We start from the raw sequence: 17728 nt of genomic DNA, 5'->3' as shown, positions 1-17728 counted from the left end.
CGAAGCTGCGAGTGATAGCTGGAGCTGCTTTGCGCTGACGGGGCAAAGCAAAGTATAATCACTAAAGAATAGTGACGATGGACAAGCTGGCAGAGCTGATGCGATGACCTTGACTGTGACAAGATAATCTCGATGAGATTGGTGTGTTTGTTTATTTTTCCCTGATGGATGTTGCTTTGGGGAAAGGAAAAAGGAAGAAAGGGGGAGGACGAGGAGATTAGGGGAGCATAATAAGCCAGAGCTAATAATGGAACGCGACCAGGAGCAAGCAGAGTCATCGGACAACAAGGTACATAGGTACAGCTAATGACTGATATTAGCGGTTCCAAGCCCACAGCGGTACGTCACTGCACAGTCGGACCTGACGATCGGATAAGATGTTACTTTAGTGTACATAACCCATATGCATACTGTGTACTTCAAAAGTACTTCTTAATGTATGTGTTTATACCCCTTTTTAAAGTCACTCAAAGGTTCTCAGCTATCTGGCCTGGCAAGAAACGGGGTGTGGCTTAGGGCTAGGTTTGAGTGGTAACGAAGTATTAATTCTGTACTAAGCAAGTTCACACACATTGGCGAACAAAGGCCCAGCTTACAGCCACGATGTTGCGTTACTGGGCATCCAAGTCGCGAAGCACAACACAGCTCCCCTAAAACTCCCGATCACAAAAGGCCGACCATGCCGTCCCTGGTCGAAACTGATGAGATTGATTGGGGCGACGAGAGTTCTGACCCAGTGGAACAGGCGCACGCACCCGGAGACTTGTATAATTGTTTCTCAGTTTCCCACGCTTCCATTGTTTACCATGCTCTAACGTCCCGCCGTTGGCCGGTCCCTGTCTTTATCCGGAAGCATCCATATAGAAACAAACAGGCAGGGAGTTGCGACAAAGACTGGTTTGCAAGTTGCATGGCAAAGCGCAATGGAATGCGCGAAACGTGTTTCCCTTTCCCTTTGTCTCACGGGCTGCCTACATACAACGTACATACAAAGGTGAGGGGTATGGAACGGATTTGCCATGGGCAAGCGGCAGTGACAATCATCTAGCCTGTTAGCCCGTCGTATCTCGATTCCCATGCCACGTTCCCGGCTTCCCTTCCTTGAAAATGGAGACAGCATTCCTACTCTATTCAAAGAGATCAGGTCATCGGTCCGCCGTACTGCGTATACATATGACGTGACGTGCTGCAGGCAAGTGCGCTGTAGCTAGTGATTGCTAATGGCAAGGCGGTTCCTTAGCTTCAAGACCCCATACGATCCACTCGTGCTATGAGGAGCCCCTTGGGGTTTGTCATTGTCGTACCGGTAACCATCGTGATCAGCGATGGTCAGGAGGATCGGTACCCACCGTTAGTCTAGGGTTAGGGCATTCTTCTGCTGGGAGTGTTATCTGTAGGTATTGTCAATATTACTGATTGTAATATTCCCGACCTTTTCTTGTCAGTCTTTGAGTTCGAAACAGGCGGGAGAAACAGGATCCCGATAAAGCAGTCGAGCGCTGTCATCTTATCATCCGCCACGAATTCATTTGATCTAACTAACCCCTCTCAAACTCAGTAGGGAGAAAAAGAAAGAAAGATTGTGTGTTGACCGTGGCTGGTGCTGTGGCTCTCATGAAACTAAGATCCCTGGCTTTCGTACCCAACCAATCAAAAAAATCCCGACGACCACGCTGAGTAAAGCTGCTTAAACCCGGCTCATACTGTGTACACCAGAGACATGGATACCTATTCGTAGGTACGAACCAGACACCTCGACGCATCCGTCTCCCTGAATCCTCCATCCATCGCGTGAACCCAGGCCTTGATAAATTCCATACTAATTACTGAGTATGTACGTAATTTACGAAATGTCTAGACGACTATCTCCGTATAGCATCGGTCTGCTTTATATCATCTGATTTCCAGATACGAAGAGAAGCCACTTACAGAACCATGACAAAGGGAAGCGGTGGTGCGCAAAAGGTTAGGTTATCTTTAGTGTTAGGGCAACTGACGCACAGGTACGCAGGGATACCAACAACACAAAGATCCGATGGCCGTCTAATATTCCATGACTTCCATGACCTTCCTTTTCGCATTTGTGTGTCGCCAATCGAGGCCATGCCCTCCATAAAGTTGCCGTCGCCCGACGCCGAGTTATTGTAGTGTACCAATCTAGTCTCGTTCTCACAATATGCCCAAGTACTAGTACTTTGTAAATTCATCATGCCGTGACCACCACCGCCACACCAGTGACACCACCAACAAACATCATGGATGCCACGCGTACCTCCACATGCTACCTTACCTACGGCACCTAACCCCAATGTAGATTGGTGTCCCCGGCGCTACTCAATTCTCGTGACCTCCTACATTGCCCGGGGTTGACTCTCCTCCCGTCATCGGTACCTACATTGGTGTCTAGTCTGGGACGGAGGACACCACGCTATCCGTAGGACCCTTCCGCCCTAAATCGAGTCAAAGGAAACCACGACTATTCATACCGTCACGTTGGGCCAGGAGGCACCCCTGATTGGTCTCATCTCGGACAGGCACGATGTATCAGTAGGTACCTGGAACTTCATACGACTCGCAAGCTAGCGTCCACTCTGTACCCTTCCAACTATTCGTCATTCGCTGCTGTTTCGTTTCCCCTCCTTCCTGTCTTTATCACGGTCCTTCTTCAGTCCGTCCGACCCGACGACGCACACACCTTTGTGTGTTGGATCCATCATCCACTGATATTACCCCACATTGACTGTTGCGCACAATCCATGGCGTTGAAGGGCAGAGCCATTACTCGTCAGTTTCATGTTCGCAGTTTGCGCCAACCGATCAATGAAGGCCGTTCGGAAGAGAATAGAAGTGGGACGTCTCGGACCCCGTCTTACTACTTCGTACATGTGTTGTACACTACATACTTGTTCAAAGGATAGGTATGCCAACTGAGATTCCAGCCAGTAAATTCAACACGCCGTCCCCGGTGTACCGACCGTTCTGTACCGCCGATCACAACATCGCCCAGTCGCCGTCCGTCCTTCCGCCCTGCGCCCACCTTCCTATCTGCACCTACTGCTTCCGCAACTCTATTTATGCCACTTGATACGCTCATGAGGACGGATGAGGGTCCTGTGCTTATCAAGACCATCGGACTCCGACGCCCCCGCTCCCAGCCGCGTCCTTGGCAGGGTGGGAATGCGAGCACTCCCGCGGCTCGGACCATGCACGCGCACACCATGGCTACCTTTTGGGAGCCACGCCGAACCGGATAAACAACGCCGTCGCAGCATGTGCCTTCGGCTTCATTGGTAACCCAATCAACCCGCCCACGGACATTTACTTTAATATCCATCGTCGCATGGAATAAGGCCTAGACTCGAGAAATGCCTCAATTTGTCTCCAGTTCGTATGCGTGTGTATAAGCGCAGCAATTCGGGTTGCATGTTGCTGCGCCAAGCACGGCCGCCCTTCATACTCTGGGAATCCATCGGTGGAGTGATGTGATGCGATGCTGCGCCAGAGGAAGTCTCAGGGCTAGCCAGCCCTTGGACAGTCCGACCCCACTACTCGTTATGCGCGACAGCGTCATTCCGTCACGGACGGCATCGGGTGGATTGGCAAGAGTCGACCGTTTCAAGAAAAGACAAACTCTCGACAAGCCTTCCGTTTCTTCCAGTTAGCGACATAATTCCAAAAGTAGGAAGGGGAACGGACAAGGTGGTTGGGATGTCCTTCAAGCTGTCTTACCGTCTTCAGAATCGCGACATTCTCTTGCGTCTGCGAGAACACGCTGCGATATTGCCCAAGGCTTTGCCGTAGGACTTCCGTTTTGGTCGTGCGGCCCTCGCAGATGGCCTTCATTTGCGCCTCCATCTCCCTCCGTAGAAACGGTTTGCCGAGGCTCGTCTCAAACTCCATCCGGTCGAACCCGACAATCAAGGCGACGCCGAGTTTGGTGGGTATGAATACTTTGAGCCGGCCACGCCCGCCACTTCTCGAGGCTGCCGATCCCCCGCCCCGCCCACCACGACCTCGGCCGCCGCGACCGCCCCGCCCGCCTCGCCCACCCCTGGCTGGTGGTGCCGCATCTTCGTCGCTGTTGTTGTCATCTCCGTGGGCTTGCTGACCCGCCTGATCCGTGAGGGCCACGTATTGCCTATCCTGGATCTTCTGAATATGTTCCGCCATGGTCGCATCCGTCCCAATTCCGTTGATGTCCATGAGTGCAATGAGATCCGCCTCGGTGAGATAGCCCGGTGGGCTGGTTTTCCCTTCGGTCATCATGGCCTCGGCCGGTTCAAACCTCTCTCCCTGGGTGAGCTTGGGGAGTTCTGCTGTGTCGCTCCACTTCTCGTAGATGAAGACATCCAAGTAGTTGGTCTCCAAGACAACAAGGCCATGCGCGTGGAAGGTTTCGTCGCCATAAAGGATCTCGATGTTTGTCGACATTCCCTTCGCGTCGTCCGAACAGCAAGCCAAGAAGCGACGCACGACGTATTCGTAGAGCCTCTTCTCGTCGTGGTTGAGGACGGTCGGGGACGCAAACGTTACGGGGTGAATAGGCGGATGAGCCTTGTCGTCATGTCGGCCCTGGCGGGGTTGGCTGAAGGCACCATCGAGGAGGCCCTGCGCGTACGAGCCCCATGCTTCCGATTGAGTTTGTTTCTGGACCAACCGGTGTAAATCTATGTCTTTGGCAAACCGGTCCGTCTCCGTCCTCGGATAACTGATGAATCCTTTGTTGTAAAGCTCCTCGGCAATCTTCATCGCCTGTTGACCGTTCATTCGGAGAAGCCGCGTCGCCGCCTTTTGCAACTCGACGGTGGTCAGGGGCAGCGGCTTGAACTTCCTGGTGGGCTTCTCCTGGACCTTGGTGACCCTGGCCGTCTTAGCCTGGAGGCAGCGCTCAAAGAGTAGAGTAACGGATAACCGGTCGAAGAGCCTGCCCCGGTCCCAAGAAAACCGGACTTTCTTGCCATCCCAAGCATGCGTGACTTGGATGCCCCAAAACGGCTCTGGCACGAAATTCTTCACTCGAAAGTACCTGTCCACAACAAACCCCAGGGTCGGGAATTGGCAGGATCCTACTCCGTTAGCCACGAGCAGGACGGCGTCGATGGAGCGCAGGAGTCTGCAGACATACCGTAACTCAACATCATATCAAGCAACGGTCCTCCAAGGGGCCGCAGCGTGTTTGTGAGGAACCGTGTGAAGGCATAGCCTATCCTCAGATCGAGCTCTATCCTTGTGTCCACGGCATCGACCTGCCGGTCATCGAGATCGATCAAATTCCGCGCAGCGTTCAAAATATGGCTATCTTATGTCAGGAGCAGGAACGCGACACGATTCTCCAGAAGGCAATGGACATACATACGATCTCTCAATGTTGCTGAACTTGGCCCGCTTGACGCGGATCCCACGGTTGCCTTGCCTGGAGGCATCAACAATCTCCTTTCCAATATTCTCGCCCTCGCGATCACAATCAGTCCAGATGATCAAGAGATCTGCATAGCGGGATTGCTGGGCTATGTTGTCCGCAATGGCGCGCTTGTCCTGTGATGAAGTGCGTGTCAGCCATGCACGCCCAGACCGAGAGGAGGAGGAAAGTAGCCGGCATATGCTCACCTGAGGGACAACCGTAACTATCGGGGCGGTAAAAAGAGACTCGGGAGGCGGGTATTTCCAGTCTCTGTTGGCTTCGGTAAACTCCATCGTGGTGAGATGACCACGGACGGCGGTCATAGTGACGGAACAATGGTTCCATGGCGGCCCGAAATTGAAATCAAAGCAGTAGTTTTTGGTATACTGATCACGCGTCCCTCGCTACACGACCCTTTAAGCGCATGCGGAACTGAGCTGGGATGAGGAGTTTGTACTCACTGTCTGTGGGTTGCCTCCCGCCAAGTGACCGGCCACGGCCTTGGAGATGGAGGGCTTCTCAGCTACGCAGAGGACTCTTGTCATTCTGTGCCGCGAGGGGGAAAGGGCAGGGCCGAGTTCAAGACACCCGGTCCTGTTGTTGGTTTGTCCTGACGAGTTTATCTCTGTAGCTGAGGTGCTGTCCGCCGAACCTGTGTCACTCGGTTGAGAAGCATAACCTGAATCAGCCTTCAGTTGGCTACGCGTTCAAACCAGCAAGCCATTTATCTAGGTAGTTTCGTCTTTATCTTGCTGTCCAAATACAGTGATAAATAGCTTCACTCTGGAGAAAACCGTCAGAGTGGAAGGCTGGTAACGCACTCTCAACTCGCGGGCTATGCCATGAGCTGTCAGGATTCAGGAACAGTGAAGACTTTGGTTGGTTGTTGGATCAAAGTTAGGCAGGGGTTCAGGTCTTTCCAGGGTGTCAAAGGTCCCCTAAAACGGGGTTTAGATCCCCCTAGCCTCCACCAGTTTCGGGGAGCTTGGGGCGGGTGGCTGCATGTCCGTTGTGGTGGGACGAACTGATTAGAGATAAGATAGCCTCGCGTGACTAAGACACAGGTACCTTAATTACAACGTACTGTATTACCTAATGCAGTACTTTGCGCGCGAATCCATGACGCGCATGTGCTTGTTTCACTGACGTTCGACCTACTTCGACCTACCTTCCACCTCCGTCCGCATCTGGAGGCGACAACCTCCCCTCATCCTCAAGCAGCCTCCGCCGACAGTAGTCTCAGTCTTTCCGATTTACGAAAACACGGTTCTTTTCGACGAGAAGTTTGAAGGAAAAAAGAGGCACAGAAAGCGAACAAAGATGACCATCCCCAAACTGTCAGCCCTCCCGCCGTTGGAGAAACTCGAAGAATGCGCCGACTTCTCCAAGACGGTCAGTCCGTTTCTCCCCCAGCTGTACGATCTTCCCCATAAGATACTGGAAAATATCACGAGCCCCCAGGGTCTGCTGCGAGTTTACATCGAGACGAACCCCCTCATCTTCGGCTTTGGCGTCAGCATCTTCCTGAGCGTCGTCTTCCTCGTAGCTGCCGAGTGGAACAGGAATTGGTCCCAGGTCGACCGCGCATGGAGCTTTCTGCCAAACCTCTACATCGGCCACCTTGCGTTGTGGGCCCGTCTCGCCGGCGTTCCGAGTGAAAGGATTGAGTTTGTCCTCGCGGCAACAACTTTATGGAGTGTACGTCTCGACTCTGCGGGCGCCTTGGCGTAGCTTCCCCCTCTCTTTTCCTTGTTTCCCCTGCCGCCGCCTCGGATATGGCTGACCTTCTCATCAGGCGCGTTTGACTTATAACTACACTCGCAAGGGAGGCTATAACATTGGCAGTGAGGACTATCGCTGGCAAGTACACCCAGAACGCGAGGTGAACGTAACAAGTAGCTGACGTACCACAGGGCCATCGTTCGCAGCAAGGTTCCCGGCTGGGCCTTCTTTATCCTCAACGTCACCTTCATCTCGTTCATTCAGAACATCCTCCTCTACGCCATCTCCGCCGGCCCTGGCTACATCATCCTGCTCACCTCGTACTTCGAGCCCGAGGTGATCATGTCCGACTGGGTCTACTGCATGATCATGCTCGCTCTCGTATTTTCCCAGTACATCAGCGACGGCCAGCAGTGGGCTTACCAGGAGGCCAAGGGCCGCTATCTCAAGGAAGCCAAGGTCCCCCACGGGTACACTCAGGCCGACCTTGACCGAGGCTTCATCACCTCGGGAATGTGGGCTTACAGTCGGCACCCCAACTTCGCCGCCGAGCAGCTTATCTGGTTTGTTCTCTACCAGTGGAGCTGCTACGCCTCCCGCGTCATCACTTCGTGGGCCTTTGCGGGCTCCGTCTCCCTCATGTTGCTCTTCCAGGGTTCCACCTGGCTCACCGAGGTGATCTCCAGGGGCAAGTACCCCGAGTACAAGCACTATCAGGCCAACGTGGCCGCTTTCATGCCGACTACGCTGTCGCCGTATAAGCCCGCAGGGCCCCCGCAACCAAAGATCATCAAGACCAGCGAGCTGGCGGAAAAGTACAACAAAAAGCAGGAAATTCCGGCATCCAAGTGAGGGTGAGTGTGGATGCTGAAAAGGACATTGCACCACGTTTTGGCTGTTCAATTGCATCTACGTCAAGCTGTGTATGGGCTGCGGATGGATGGGGAAGACGTCGGATGGTTGGGAGTGGATGTGCATTAAGGGCTCATGTAGTTGACGTGATATACCCGGTGTTCTGGCATTACGCACGTAGCCTCTCGTGTTGCTGGGGGGGAGAGGAGAGGACGAAGGGCCATTGGTGTCAGGCCACTGTCCAAGACCAGGACAGAATTCGCTCTCTACTCTCCAGTTCTAAGGTGTGTCTCAAAAGCCCGCTTCGCAAAGCCACGCCTCTACTCAAAATCTCAAGTCGCCCAACCCGTCCACGTAATAGGCCGGCACGGCGGCGGCACCTGGCTTCTCCCAGTCCTCGCGGCTATTGACGCCGGTCAAGACGGCCAGGGTGCCGCCCAGGCCGCCCTCGATGCCGAAGCGAATATCGGTGTCGAGCCTGTCGCCGATCATGCAGGTGCGGGCGCGGTCGAGGCGGAACTTGCCCTCGACGGCGTCCATCATGGCCTGGCTGGGCTTGCCGAGGGCCAGGGGCTGGCGGCCGAGCATGTTGGCGAGGGGGGAGCCGACGGAGCCGGCGCCGGGGAAGAAGCCCCCGGCCATGGGCAGGGACGAGTCGGTGTTGGTGGCGAGGAAGAGGGCGCCGCGGCGGAGGTACTGGGCGGCGGTGGCGAGCTTGAGGTAGTTGACGTGGAAGTCGAGGCCGCAGAGGACGGCGCCGACGTCGGGATCGAGGGCGGAGCCGTCGGCCAGGTTGTCAAAGTCTTCCGGGGTGATGTCGCGGCGGAGGGCCGGGTCGGTGCCGCCGACGAAGGAGACGCCTTCGGCGCGGAGCTCGTCTTCGACGCCGGCCTCGCCGAGCACGAAGACCTTGGGCTTGTCCGAGGTCTGGAGGGCGAGGATGCGGGAGATGTAGATGGCGGCCGAGTAGGAGGAGCCGAAAATGTCGTCTGGGGTGCAGGGGATGGCGAGGCGGGTGAACTTTTTGTGGTACTCTTGTCTGGATTTGGTCGAGTTGTTGGTTACGAATATGGTGCGTTTGCCTGGTATCGGGATGGTGTGAGCTGGGTAATTCGAGGTTGTTGATGCGCCAGATGTCCTCATGGTTCTCCATTGTGTGCGAATAGCTCCGGGGGAATAGGTGAGAAGAGAAGATGAAAAAGGGGTGAAAAAGCTAGTCCAGACCTTTTGAGTGAAGGAAGGCGATGGTCTCACGAACGCCGGGGAGGAGCCTGTCCCCTGACCACAGGACGCCTGAAGGACTTGTAGTCAGCACGGGGAGTCATTCATTTCTCTATGTGAGTAGTAGGGATCGTTGGAGATACCATCGCAATCGAGGAGAAAAACCTAGACACGGATAAGTACGGAAGAGCCAAGACCGGCACGGGAAGAGGATGGACAAGTCGCGTACATCAAACTTATCGAGAAACTCCTGAATTCCAGCCTTGTCGCCGGTCAGGTACCTGGATGTCTGTGCCATGTTTTATGATGTCCAATGAGGAGACGAGCAGGATTGGTGCTGAGTAGGCGACTCTGTACTTTGTACGTTGGGATTCAGCCGAGTGTTGAGTGAGAAGTGAGGGGAGGGTGAGGGGAAGGGGAGAGAGGGACGTACTTCGTAGGAATACGGTAGAGGGACAATATTAGTCAGGCAAGGTACTCCAGGTAAGCAGATATACTTACCGAGTACAAACTGAGAGGTTGATATCTCGTTTCTGTTCTCCTTTCTATACAACTCAACTCACGTTTTTCCTGTCGATTTCAGAAAAAAAAAAAAAAAAAAAAGAAATCGACTATTTCGCAGGCTGTCTTCCCGGGTCGTCTATGTGTCCCGGCTCGCAAAGCATGGAGCACCCGTACTTATAGCAACTTTTCGTCACAACTGGAGGTAGCCATGGAGAAGAAAATGAGTCCAATAGAGGTTGCCACCAAAGTCAAACGCCGTCATCACCTGAATGGATTTAAGGTTCTCGCTTGGCCCTCTCTTGGGGCTCCCCCTTAATGACAATGACTCCCCCTTTGCCCAAAACATCTACTCCGTACGTAACATCTTCAGCATCATTGTCAAGTAAAGAGGCTAGGTGACCAGAGAAAGCCGAATCGATCTTGCAAGGGGCCTCCTTGCCCTACGTTTGCACAGCCAGGTTCCCTTTGCCAGACCTCTCGAGCTTCGCCGCAGCCTACAGGACCTACATACTTCGTAGGAGTCGGGACAAGGCCAGTCAGACCAGGCCTTACTTCGTACACCAACAACTACTGCGTAGCCGTACCACCACACCAATCCTAAGGATCCTCCATACTAGAAGCATTCTTTTGCCCATTTGCTCACCAGGTATTGTTCCGCTCCCCATGTCATGGCATGAGTTTTGTCCTCAACCGACCCTTCCTCCGGCCTACGGTCGCCACGTATCTTTTTACACCACATTCGCACCCAAGCCATCACACACACAGATTTGCCCATCAAATACTTGCCACCCCCTCAAGCGAATCCTTTTCTCTTCTTTCGGAACCTGTCCCTGACCCTTCCCCACCTACTCCTGTCACCAGTGCCCAATACAACGTACGAGCCGACGCCTGGCATCCACCGCCATCCCCTGGGAACAACCATGTTGTCTGAAAGGGGTGATGAGGGTATCAAGTCCGCTGCCAACTCCCAGGCAGTCGATATGAGCATCCATATCCACACACACATAGGCATCGAAGCCGCCAACGCCGAGACGTCGATGCCGATGCAAACGGAGTCTCCCAAGCAGCTCAAGCCCACTACCTCTCACAATCCGCCCACGCCCAATGATACCCAGGCTTCCCGTGGCACTGATGGATCCCACGACGAGCGCGCCGCCAATCTCGACAAGGCCAAGCGTCAGCTCTTCGCTTCCAGCGAGGACATGGCGGCCGAATTGCGTGAGATTGAGAAGCGACGGGACCGCCCGTTCAAAAAAGACGCCAAATAAAACAGGTGGACAATCTCATTATGCGCAGCCAGTTGTATCCTGACTTGCTAGCAATCACTGCGTTCTAAACACGGTCCTGTTTTGGTTTTGTTTATTTTTAATTCTTGGTGTGTTGGGAGGACCTACCCAGGACTTGGAAGGGGGGAAGGGGAGGAGTTTGGCAATGTCACCGAGCTGGATAGATTCAAGCAACTCCTGGTTACTGGCCCTCGAAGCGATGGAGTTTAGGATCAGCGTCAGAATGGATAAATTTTGCGCCTATGGAAACCTATCTTGGAGCGGTCGACATGTTGCACAGCACAGAAAATCGTGAGGCGGATATGATGATGTTCTTGTCCTACCCCTCGGCGCGAGCGGAGAGCCATTACAACGCCCCATATCAACTTAGGCGATCCGCGACGCCAGCGTAAAGCCATATGCGACAGTGGCAAAGAAGGCCGTCAGATTGAGCAGCGAGGAAATACCATGTAGTTTGCCAAACCGCTTATTCAGCTTTTGCATCTCTTGGGAATGCGGCGCCGCGTCATAGCTCTTCTTGCCATCCTTTTTTTCTGTGGAGGTCCGGAGAGTTAATGGTGCCATCTGGTATAATCTCTTCTGTTCCAGGGGGGAAACAGGAAAAAAAGAAAAGGGAACAAGTCTTACCCTGAGCATGACGTTCGGCCATGACTTTCTTGGTGGCGGGTAGGAGGACAAACAAGTTGAGCGCACCAGTGATGAACGTGGCGGCAATGGGGAGGAGGGTGCAATAGCGCTTCGACTCGTCGAGAAGCCCCGCGATGCCCGACGCCACCCCGAGCGGGTTGCTGCTACCGGGATACGTCAAAGCCAGGACAGCCGGCAGGGCCGTCTGCAGGGAAAAGTAGATGGGGAAGAGGTGGGATTGCACCAGCGAGAACGAGGGCCGCTCTAGGACCCGAAACATGGTCGTGCCATTGATGAAGCTCTACGAACGATTCTCAGCTCTGTTGCGTCTAGCAGAAAAAAGGGGCGAAGCTGTTTCTCTCACGTGGAAAAAGGTCGTTCCGAGCAACGTGCCGTACCTGTAGCAAGTCAGATGTCAGATACTATTCATGCGAGGACGGACACGAGCTAAGTGTACGTTGATCGACGATTAGGAGCTGTGAGAGGAAGGCTGAGTGAGCTTACGAGAGGATGTGGTACGGGGCCAACGAGAATACGCCCGAGTTCGCCATGGTGAATGGTGGTTTTGGGCCTCTTTTTTGGAAACAGAATAAGAAAAATAATTAAGGAAGAGACGAGAAAATAGAATAGGTATTGTCGTGATGTTCCAGTCTTTGAGACATGGACCAACGAGGGAACGAGGGAATTGACGAAGCTCACTGGACACGGATCATAATGACGATAAAAAGTGGTCCGTGCTTGTGGTACCTTGCATGAGCTGATCAAAATAGATACGTATCACGGTATCACGTGTTTTCGCGTCTCGCCAACCCTCTTGCCTCTTCTCTTCTGAGCTCTCTGCCTAAAACAAGCGGGCGCCGGCAACCTGATCAAAGCATCCAGCGTGAATTGTCCGGGTGCTTCTCAATCCAACGTCCCAATTGCCTCAAAGTCCTCCCAATCATAAATAAGCCTTACCCTTGTACCCACATCCTGCCATGGCAGACAAGGAGGCAACCATCTTCATCATCGACGTCGGCGCGCCCATGGGCGACTGTCACAATGGCCGTGTCGAATCCGACCTCGACTACAGCATGCGCTATGTATGGGACAAGCTCACGACCACCGTCGCAGCATCGCGCAAGACCTGGACCACTGGTATCATCGGCCTGAGGACTGACGAGACGCGCCACCTCGGCGTCGTCCAGGACGACGCTGGCTACGAAAACATCTCCGTCCTGCAAGACATAAAGTCCATGTCCATGTCGTCGCTCAAGCACCTACAGACCGTCATCAAGCCGAGCAGCACCGAGACTGGTGATGCTCTATCAGCCATTGCCATTGCTCTCCAGATGATGTCCATCTTTACCAAGCATCTCAAGTACACGCGACACATTTACCTCATCACCGACGGCACCGCCCCGATCGATGATACCGGTGTGGACGACATTGTCGAGAAGGCGAATGAGGATGGGGTTCAAGTGACCGTACTGTGAGTATCGGTAACGCCATTTGTCGCAACTAGGGAAACTAATCATGACGGTCTCAAGTGGCGTGGATTTTGACGACCCAGAGTACGGCTTCAAGGAGGAAGACAAGCCTTTACAGAAGGTTTGGCACATCGCGTGCGTGATTACCCTGTGAATGCGCCACTAATCGCCGCGGCAGAAACAAAATGAAGCCATACTCCGCGACCTGGTGTCGAAATGCAACGACGGCCACTTCGGCACCATCGCCGAAGCCATCGATGAAATGTACAATCCGCGCCTCAAGCCCGTCAGGCCCTACAAAACGTACGATGGGCCTCTGACATTGGGAGACCCCAACGACCCCAAACACCCGTCCCCCATGAGCATCCACGTCGAACGCTACTTCAAGACCAAGGCCGCTGCGCCCCTCTCTGCGACCACCGTCGTCGCCACGGCCGGACAAGCAACGCAGTCCCAGACCCTGGACGGCCACGAGATGGGCGGCGCCAACTTCGCCGCCGTCAAACAGGCCAGGACCTACAAGGTCGAAGATCCCGACGCGCCCGGTGGTAAGCGGGATGTCGAGTTTGAGTCCCTGGCCAAGGGCTATGAGTACGGCAGGACGGCAGTCCACATCAGCGAGTCCGAGTGGAACATCACCAAGCTCGAAACCACAAAGAGCTTCACCATCCTGGGCTTCGTCGCCGCTTACAAGGTAACACCTCGCCTGCACCCGCACAAGCAGTGTCTCTCCGCCCTTTCAACTGACGCCCTTCTTAGTACGAACCCTTCTTGAGCATGGGCGAATCGTGCATGACCGTCGCAATCAAGTACGACGAGCGCTCCCAGCTAGCCCTCTCGTCCCTCATCAAGGCCCTCCACCAGCACGAGAGCTACGCCGTCGCCCGCATCGTTCTCAAAGACGGCAAGGAGCCCTTGCTCGTCCTCCTGGCCCCGGGCATAGAGCCGGGTTTCGAATGTCTCTACGACGTCCCCCTCCCTTTCGCCGAAGACGTCCGCTCGTACCAGTTCCCGCCCCTGGACCGCGTCGTCACCATCACCGGCCAGACCCTTACAACCCATCGCCTGCTGCCGAGCGACGAGCTCTCTTTTGCCATGAGTAATTACGTGGATGCGATGGACCTGGACACGTTTGACACGGACCAAAATGGGTGAGCGGCCACCTTTTCACTTTCAAGACAACAGACTTGGTCAGGTTTCCCATCTCACAACAACTGCTAACTGCCCCTGCGCCCGTAGTCAACCGGCGGAATACGCTCCCATTGACGACTCTTTCAACCCCGTCATCCACCGCATCAACCAAGCCGTCCGTGACCGCGCGCTCCATCCGGACGGCAAAATCGGACCCATCCCCCCGGCCCTCGTCCGCTACGCTGCGCCGCCAGAAGACCTCATCGCAAAGTCCAAGCGCGAGATTGACGGCCTCATAGAAGCAGCCGAAATCAAGAAAGGTACGTCCGCATATCCTGTCCAGCCTCTTCCCCCCCCCCCCCCCCCCCCCCCCGCCGGCAAGCCGAATTATGTGACTCCGTCCCAGCTAACGACGTCGAAACAAATCAAACAGTCCCTCCCAAGTCGAAATCAAAACGCAAACGCGAAACCGTCAAGCCCCTCTCCGGCCTCGACGTCGATGCCCTCCTCAACACGCAGCCCAAGCGCCCGCGCCTAGTGACCCGCGATAACGCCGTCCCGGAATTCAAGCAGGCCCTCGCGTCGGCCACGGACCTGGACCACGTCAGGGAGGCCTGCAAGCAGATGGGCGAGGTCATTCGTGATCTGGTGACCGACAGCTTCGGCGACTCCTTGTACGCGCGCGCCATCGAAGCCATGAGCGTTATGCGCGCCGAACTCATCGAGCTGGATGAACCCGACATCTACAACACCTTCGTACGGGGGTTCAAGTCGCGACTACTGGCGGGCGAGTTCGGGGGCGACCGGCGAGAGATGTGGTGGAACGTCAGGACGAGCCGGCTTGGACTGATCGATCAGAGTCAGTCAGAGCTGTCAAAGGTCACGAGCGAGGAGGCGCAGGAGGTATGTGGCATTTCGTCATCATGTCGTCGTTGTGTCTGTCTGGCTTTTCTGACTCGGACCCCTTTCCCCACCCCCTTTTTACTATGCGTTTCCTGTCGCGCACATTGACCTGCCAACTAACATGGACCCTGCAGTTTCTCAAAGCGAAATAACTAATCAAGTCTGCACGATGTAAATAACGTCGCATCTGCAACACACGGTGTGCACTTGTGACTAAAGAAAGCATGTTTCATGAACCATGTGGGCGAACAGCCGAGGCTAATGTGGAAGTTTGTCGCCATCTATTGTCTGCATCTGGAGTTAGGCGAACATTGAAAGGAGCGCATTCTTGGCCCTTGACTTCCATGTGCTCACGGTCGACAAGTCTCGATTACCCGAACGTATAATGCATCCTTTCGACAGACATCCCCGCGTCCTAGGCCGGTCGGGCCCTGGCGGTTCCCGGACTGGCCATCAAGTGGACTTCTCCTCGTCGAGCTCGGAGAGTCGGGCGCAGACAGCCAAAGCCAACATGGCCTGGAGGGTATAAGCGGCGTCGTTTCCGGCGTTGTGAAGGTTGGAGTGGGCGAGATCGAGATCGTTGAGCACGGTGCCCAGGGAGCGGCTGTTAGGCAAACTATGCCAGGACCGGTGCATGTCTTGAGTGTCGATGCACCGGGCGAAGCCCTTGATTTTGGCCGGTTCAACGTTGATGTTTGCGAGGAAGTCAAGGTCTGCTGTGATCCCATGACCTATAAGAATCAAAGGTCGTTGCTGTCCCTTGTCATCGGGCGCTGCATCATCATGGTCCGGTTTATTGCAGTCGGATAGGATGGCGAGGACGCGGTTGGCGAGGTCAGCGAGCATGGGCATCTCCGTTTTACTTTGGTCGGTTAGTTCTCCCATGTCTATTTAACCCCGGCGGGAAGACGTGGACGTACCCGAAATTAAAACTTTCAGGACAACCCCTGACATACTTCGTGTTGCGCATGAAGCGGTAGTCGTAGACAAGCAGGTGGTGGCTCTGGATGAAGGGCATCCAGTTCCGAGCGGCGTCGCCGGGGGTTATGCCGACGATGCGACGAGAGTCGAACGTAGAAATGCCGACCTCCAGGATGGTCCGGTGAGACTGCTCAGCGACCTCGATATCAATGGACGCAAAGACGGCATCCGTGTACGTGGCAGCAGCTGTTCCGTGAATGTCCACAGGGGGAGAACAATCGCCCGGACCAGAGAGACCTCCGGCGGGGCGAAGACCTAAACACCGCTGGACGAGGTGGAGGCTCTCTCTGCGCTGTTCCGCCGCGATCCTTTGCTTCTTGTCCTTGGCATTCCTCCTCCGTGTGGATGACCTGACGTTGGGGTTGAGCTTGGCGAGCAACCTCTCAATGGCATCGGGAGAAAGGCCGGTACATAGGTCTTGGTCCTTGGCAGGGGGGGCCCGGTCTGGGAAGGCATGGAAGTCCGACCGGCTGGTGCAACGGCCGAGATAGCGGGGACGAGGAGTGTCAAACCGGACCAAGAAGTTCTCGCCAGGCTCGCCTTCGGGGATGGTGAGAACGATGCCCAACGTGGCGTTCACAAACTCCAGGAAACGACCAAATTGCTTGGTGGGAACGAACAGTTTGGGACGGGCCGCTAGATCCTTAGGACTATAGATGTAGAAGCTAAAGGTGTGGGCGTGTGAGAGTCAGCTTTGCGAGTTAAGGGCCTGGAAGAAAAGGGGGAAGGCGAAGAAGGACAGGCGGGAAGATGCTTCTGGTGGTTTGGAATGAACAAAGATGTCTCGCCACCTACAAATCCCAGATATGACCATGGAGGATGTCTTCAAACAGGGGAGTCGCCTAGGAATGGTTGGCCGGCCCATGTCAGCTTCCATACAGCAACAAGATCAAACTGACTGCAGAGGCACTTCATAGAGGTCGACCTCGAACCACATACCTTGGGACGATTTCGATTGCCAATGAACATTTGGGGATACTGGAGGGCAAGATCCCAGGAAACAAAAGTCATTCCCTCTTCCGACAGCTCTCCTACTTCCAGGCCCTGAAGTTCAGGAAATGTCTTTCCCAGGAGCTGCTGCGCCTTGACAGGATCCGGCTCGCAAGAAGTTGGAGGCAGTGGCGTATATTCACCATAAAAGGAGCTAGACTTCTTGGACTTCTTGGGCTTCATAGCCATCTCCGAGTTGGCAACTTCTTCGCGAACATAATTGAGATCGATCAGCCGGGGTTCCGCATCGATGCCAGGAGCTGACGAGACTTCGACTTTAACCCCAGCGTTTCCGGCGGAATAGGGCCCAAGGACGCCTTCAATATGCTCCCACCGGTCGTACATGGTGAAGTCGTCGTCTTCCATCTCGAATCAAAAGTCCCTTGGCAACGAGAAGGATTGAAGGACACCCAGGCGGCGGTTGTTATTGCTTATTCCACTGGTTGGAGGAAGGGAGGGAAGACTTTCAAGCCAGAAGTCGATGGCGTAAAGAGTTTGGGTGTTGGAGTTATATCAGTGGGAGTGAGGAAAAGAAGGAGCAACCGGCCAGCCCCTTACTTCGTACGTATCCAAGGCAGGTAGGCATCTTCAACCTTCCTAGGTACGTAGGTATTAGAGAGAGGAAGTACCTAGTAACACGG

The 17728-nt window shown here is 54.6% G+C and overlaps 8 protein-coding genes across 8 annotated transcripts; 4 read left to right on the top strand and 4 right to left on the bottom strand.

Annotated features, from left to right (window-relative positions):
* Positions 1–2846: 2846 nt before the first annotated feature.
* On the top strand, positions 2847–3552 carry ACRALDRAFT_1065630 (uncharacterized protein). The gene has a single exon (XM_071017192.1). The coding sequence runs from the start codon at positions 3075–3077 to the stop codon at positions 3252–3254; it is 180 nt and encodes a 59-aa protein (XP_070871541.1). The 5' UTR covers positions 2847–3074; the 3' UTR covers positions 3255–3552.
* Positions 3553–3615: 63 nt separating this feature from the next.
* On the bottom strand, positions 3616–5946 carry ACRALDRAFT_1036463 (uncharacterized protein; the record flags this gene model as incomplete). The annotated part of the gene is made up of 6 exons (XM_071015022.1): positions 3616–3642; positions 3730–5069; positions 5126–5295; positions 5357–5535; positions 5608–5805; positions 5863–5946. The coding sequence occupies 6 exons, from the start codon at positions 5944–5946 to the stop codon at positions 3616–3618; spliced, it is 1998 nt and encodes a 665-aa protein (XP_070871540.1).
* Positions 5947–6721: 775 nt separating this feature from the next.
* Positions 6722–7975, top strand: ACRALDRAFT_2044308 (uncharacterized protein; the record flags this gene model as incomplete). Its single annotated transcript, XM_071021425.1, has 3 exons — positions 6722–7099; positions 7197–7261; positions 7315–7975. 3 exons carry the CDS (start codon positions 6722–6724, stop codon positions 7973–7975), a joined length of 1104 nt encoding a protein of 367 aa, XP_070871539.1.
* Positions 7976–8299: 324 nt separating this feature from the next.
* ACRALDRAFT_2113381 (uncharacterized protein) lies at positions 8300–9494 on the bottom strand (the record flags this gene model as incomplete). Its single annotated transcript, XM_071023636.1, has 4 exons — positions 8300–9057; positions 9200–9268; positions 9340–9361; positions 9426–9494. 4 exons carry the CDS (start codon positions 9492–9494, stop codon positions 8300–8302), a joined length of 918 nt encoding a protein of 305 aa, XP_070871538.1.
* A 527-nt stretch (positions 9495–10021) lies between these two features.
* ACRALDRAFT_212911 (uncharacterized protein) lies at positions 10022–10968 on the top strand (the record flags this gene model as incomplete). The annotated part of the gene is made up of 5 exons (XM_071023971.1): positions 10022–10077; positions 10159–10235; positions 10303–10346; positions 10379–10412; positions 10451–10968. The coding sequence occupies 5 exons, from the start codon at positions 10022–10024 to the stop codon at positions 10966–10968; spliced, it is 729 nt and encodes a 242-aa protein (XP_070871537.1).
* Positions 10969–11190: 222 nt separating this feature from the next.
* Positions 11191–12274, bottom strand: ACRALDRAFT_1083237 (uncharacterized protein). Its single transcript, XM_071019420.1, has 4 exons — positions 12118–12274; positions 11978–12011; positions 11614–11914; positions 11191–11519 (listed from the first exon to the last, which is right to left on the bottom strand). Exons 1-4 carry the CDS (start codon positions 12162–12164, stop codon positions 11353–11355), a joined length of 549 nt encoding a protein of 182 aa, XP_070871536.1. The 5' UTR covers positions 12165–12274; the 3' UTR covers positions 11191–11352.
* Positions 12275–12477: 203 nt separating this feature from the next.
* ACRALDRAFT_1065627 (uncharacterized protein) lies at positions 12478–16066 on the top strand. Its single transcript, XM_071017191.1, has 7 exons — positions 12478–13084; positions 13143–13203; positions 13261–13776; positions 13842–14233; positions 14322–14533; positions 14647–15116; positions 15251–16066. Exons 1-7 carry the CDS (start codon positions 12591–12593, stop codon positions 15266–15268), a joined length of 2163 nt encoding a protein of 720 aa, XP_070871535.1. The 5' UTR covers positions 12478–12590; the 3' UTR covers positions 15269–16066.
* ACRALDRAFT_2111861 (uncharacterized protein) lies at positions 15570–17270 on the bottom strand (the record flags this gene model as incomplete). Its single annotated transcript, XM_071023548.1, has 4 exons — positions 15570–15968; positions 16033–16762; positions 16893–16939; positions 17037–17270. The coding sequence occupies 4 exons, from the start codon at positions 17268–17270 to the stop codon at positions 15570–15572; spliced, it is 1410 nt and encodes a 469-aa protein (XP_070871534.1).
* Between the last annotated feature and the right edge of the window lie 458 nt (positions 17271–17728).

The sequence above is a fragment of the Sodiomyces alcalophilus genome (genome assembly GCF_042370955.1).
Source record: "Sodiomyces alcalophilus JCM 7366 unplaced genomic scaffold ACRALscaffold_8, whole genome shotgun sequence".
Lineage (NCBI taxonomy): Eukaryota > Fungi > Ascomycota > Sordariomycetes > Glomerellales > Plectosphaerellaceae > Sodiomyces > Sodiomyces alcalophilus.
The sequence above is the reverse complement of the archived record's forward strand: the minus strand, read 5'-3'. Positions and strand labels throughout refer to the sequence as shown.

Coding starts and splice junctions, on each gene's coding strand:
- ACRALDRAFT_1065630 (XM_071017192.1), top strand. CDS start 3,075: ATGCCACTTGATACGCTCATGAGGACGGATGAGGGTCCTGTGCTTATC.
- ACRALDRAFT_1065627 (XM_071017191.1), top strand. CDS start 12,591: ATGGCAGACAAGGAGGCAACCATCTTCATCATCGACGTCGGCGCGCCC. Junction 13,204..13,260: donor AAGACAAGCCTTTACAGAAG/GTTTGGCACATC, acceptor TCGCCGCGGCAG/AAACAAAATGAAGCCATACT. Junction 14,234..14,321: donor TTTGACACGGACCAAAATGG/GTGAGCGGCCAC, acceptor CTGCGCCCGTAG/TCAACCGGCGGAATACGCTC.
- ACRALDRAFT_1083237 (XM_071019420.1), bottom strand. CDS start 12,164: ATGGCGAACTCGGGCGTATTCTCGTTGGCCCCGTACCACATCCTCTC. Junction 12,012..12,117: donor GCCCCGTACCACATCCTCTC/GTAAGCTCACTC, acceptor GACTTGCTACAG/GTACGGCACGTTGCTCGGAA. Junction 11,915..11,977: donor TCGGAACGACCTTTTTCCAC/GTGAGAGAAACA, acceptor AATCGTTCGTAG/AGCTTCATCAATGGCACGAC.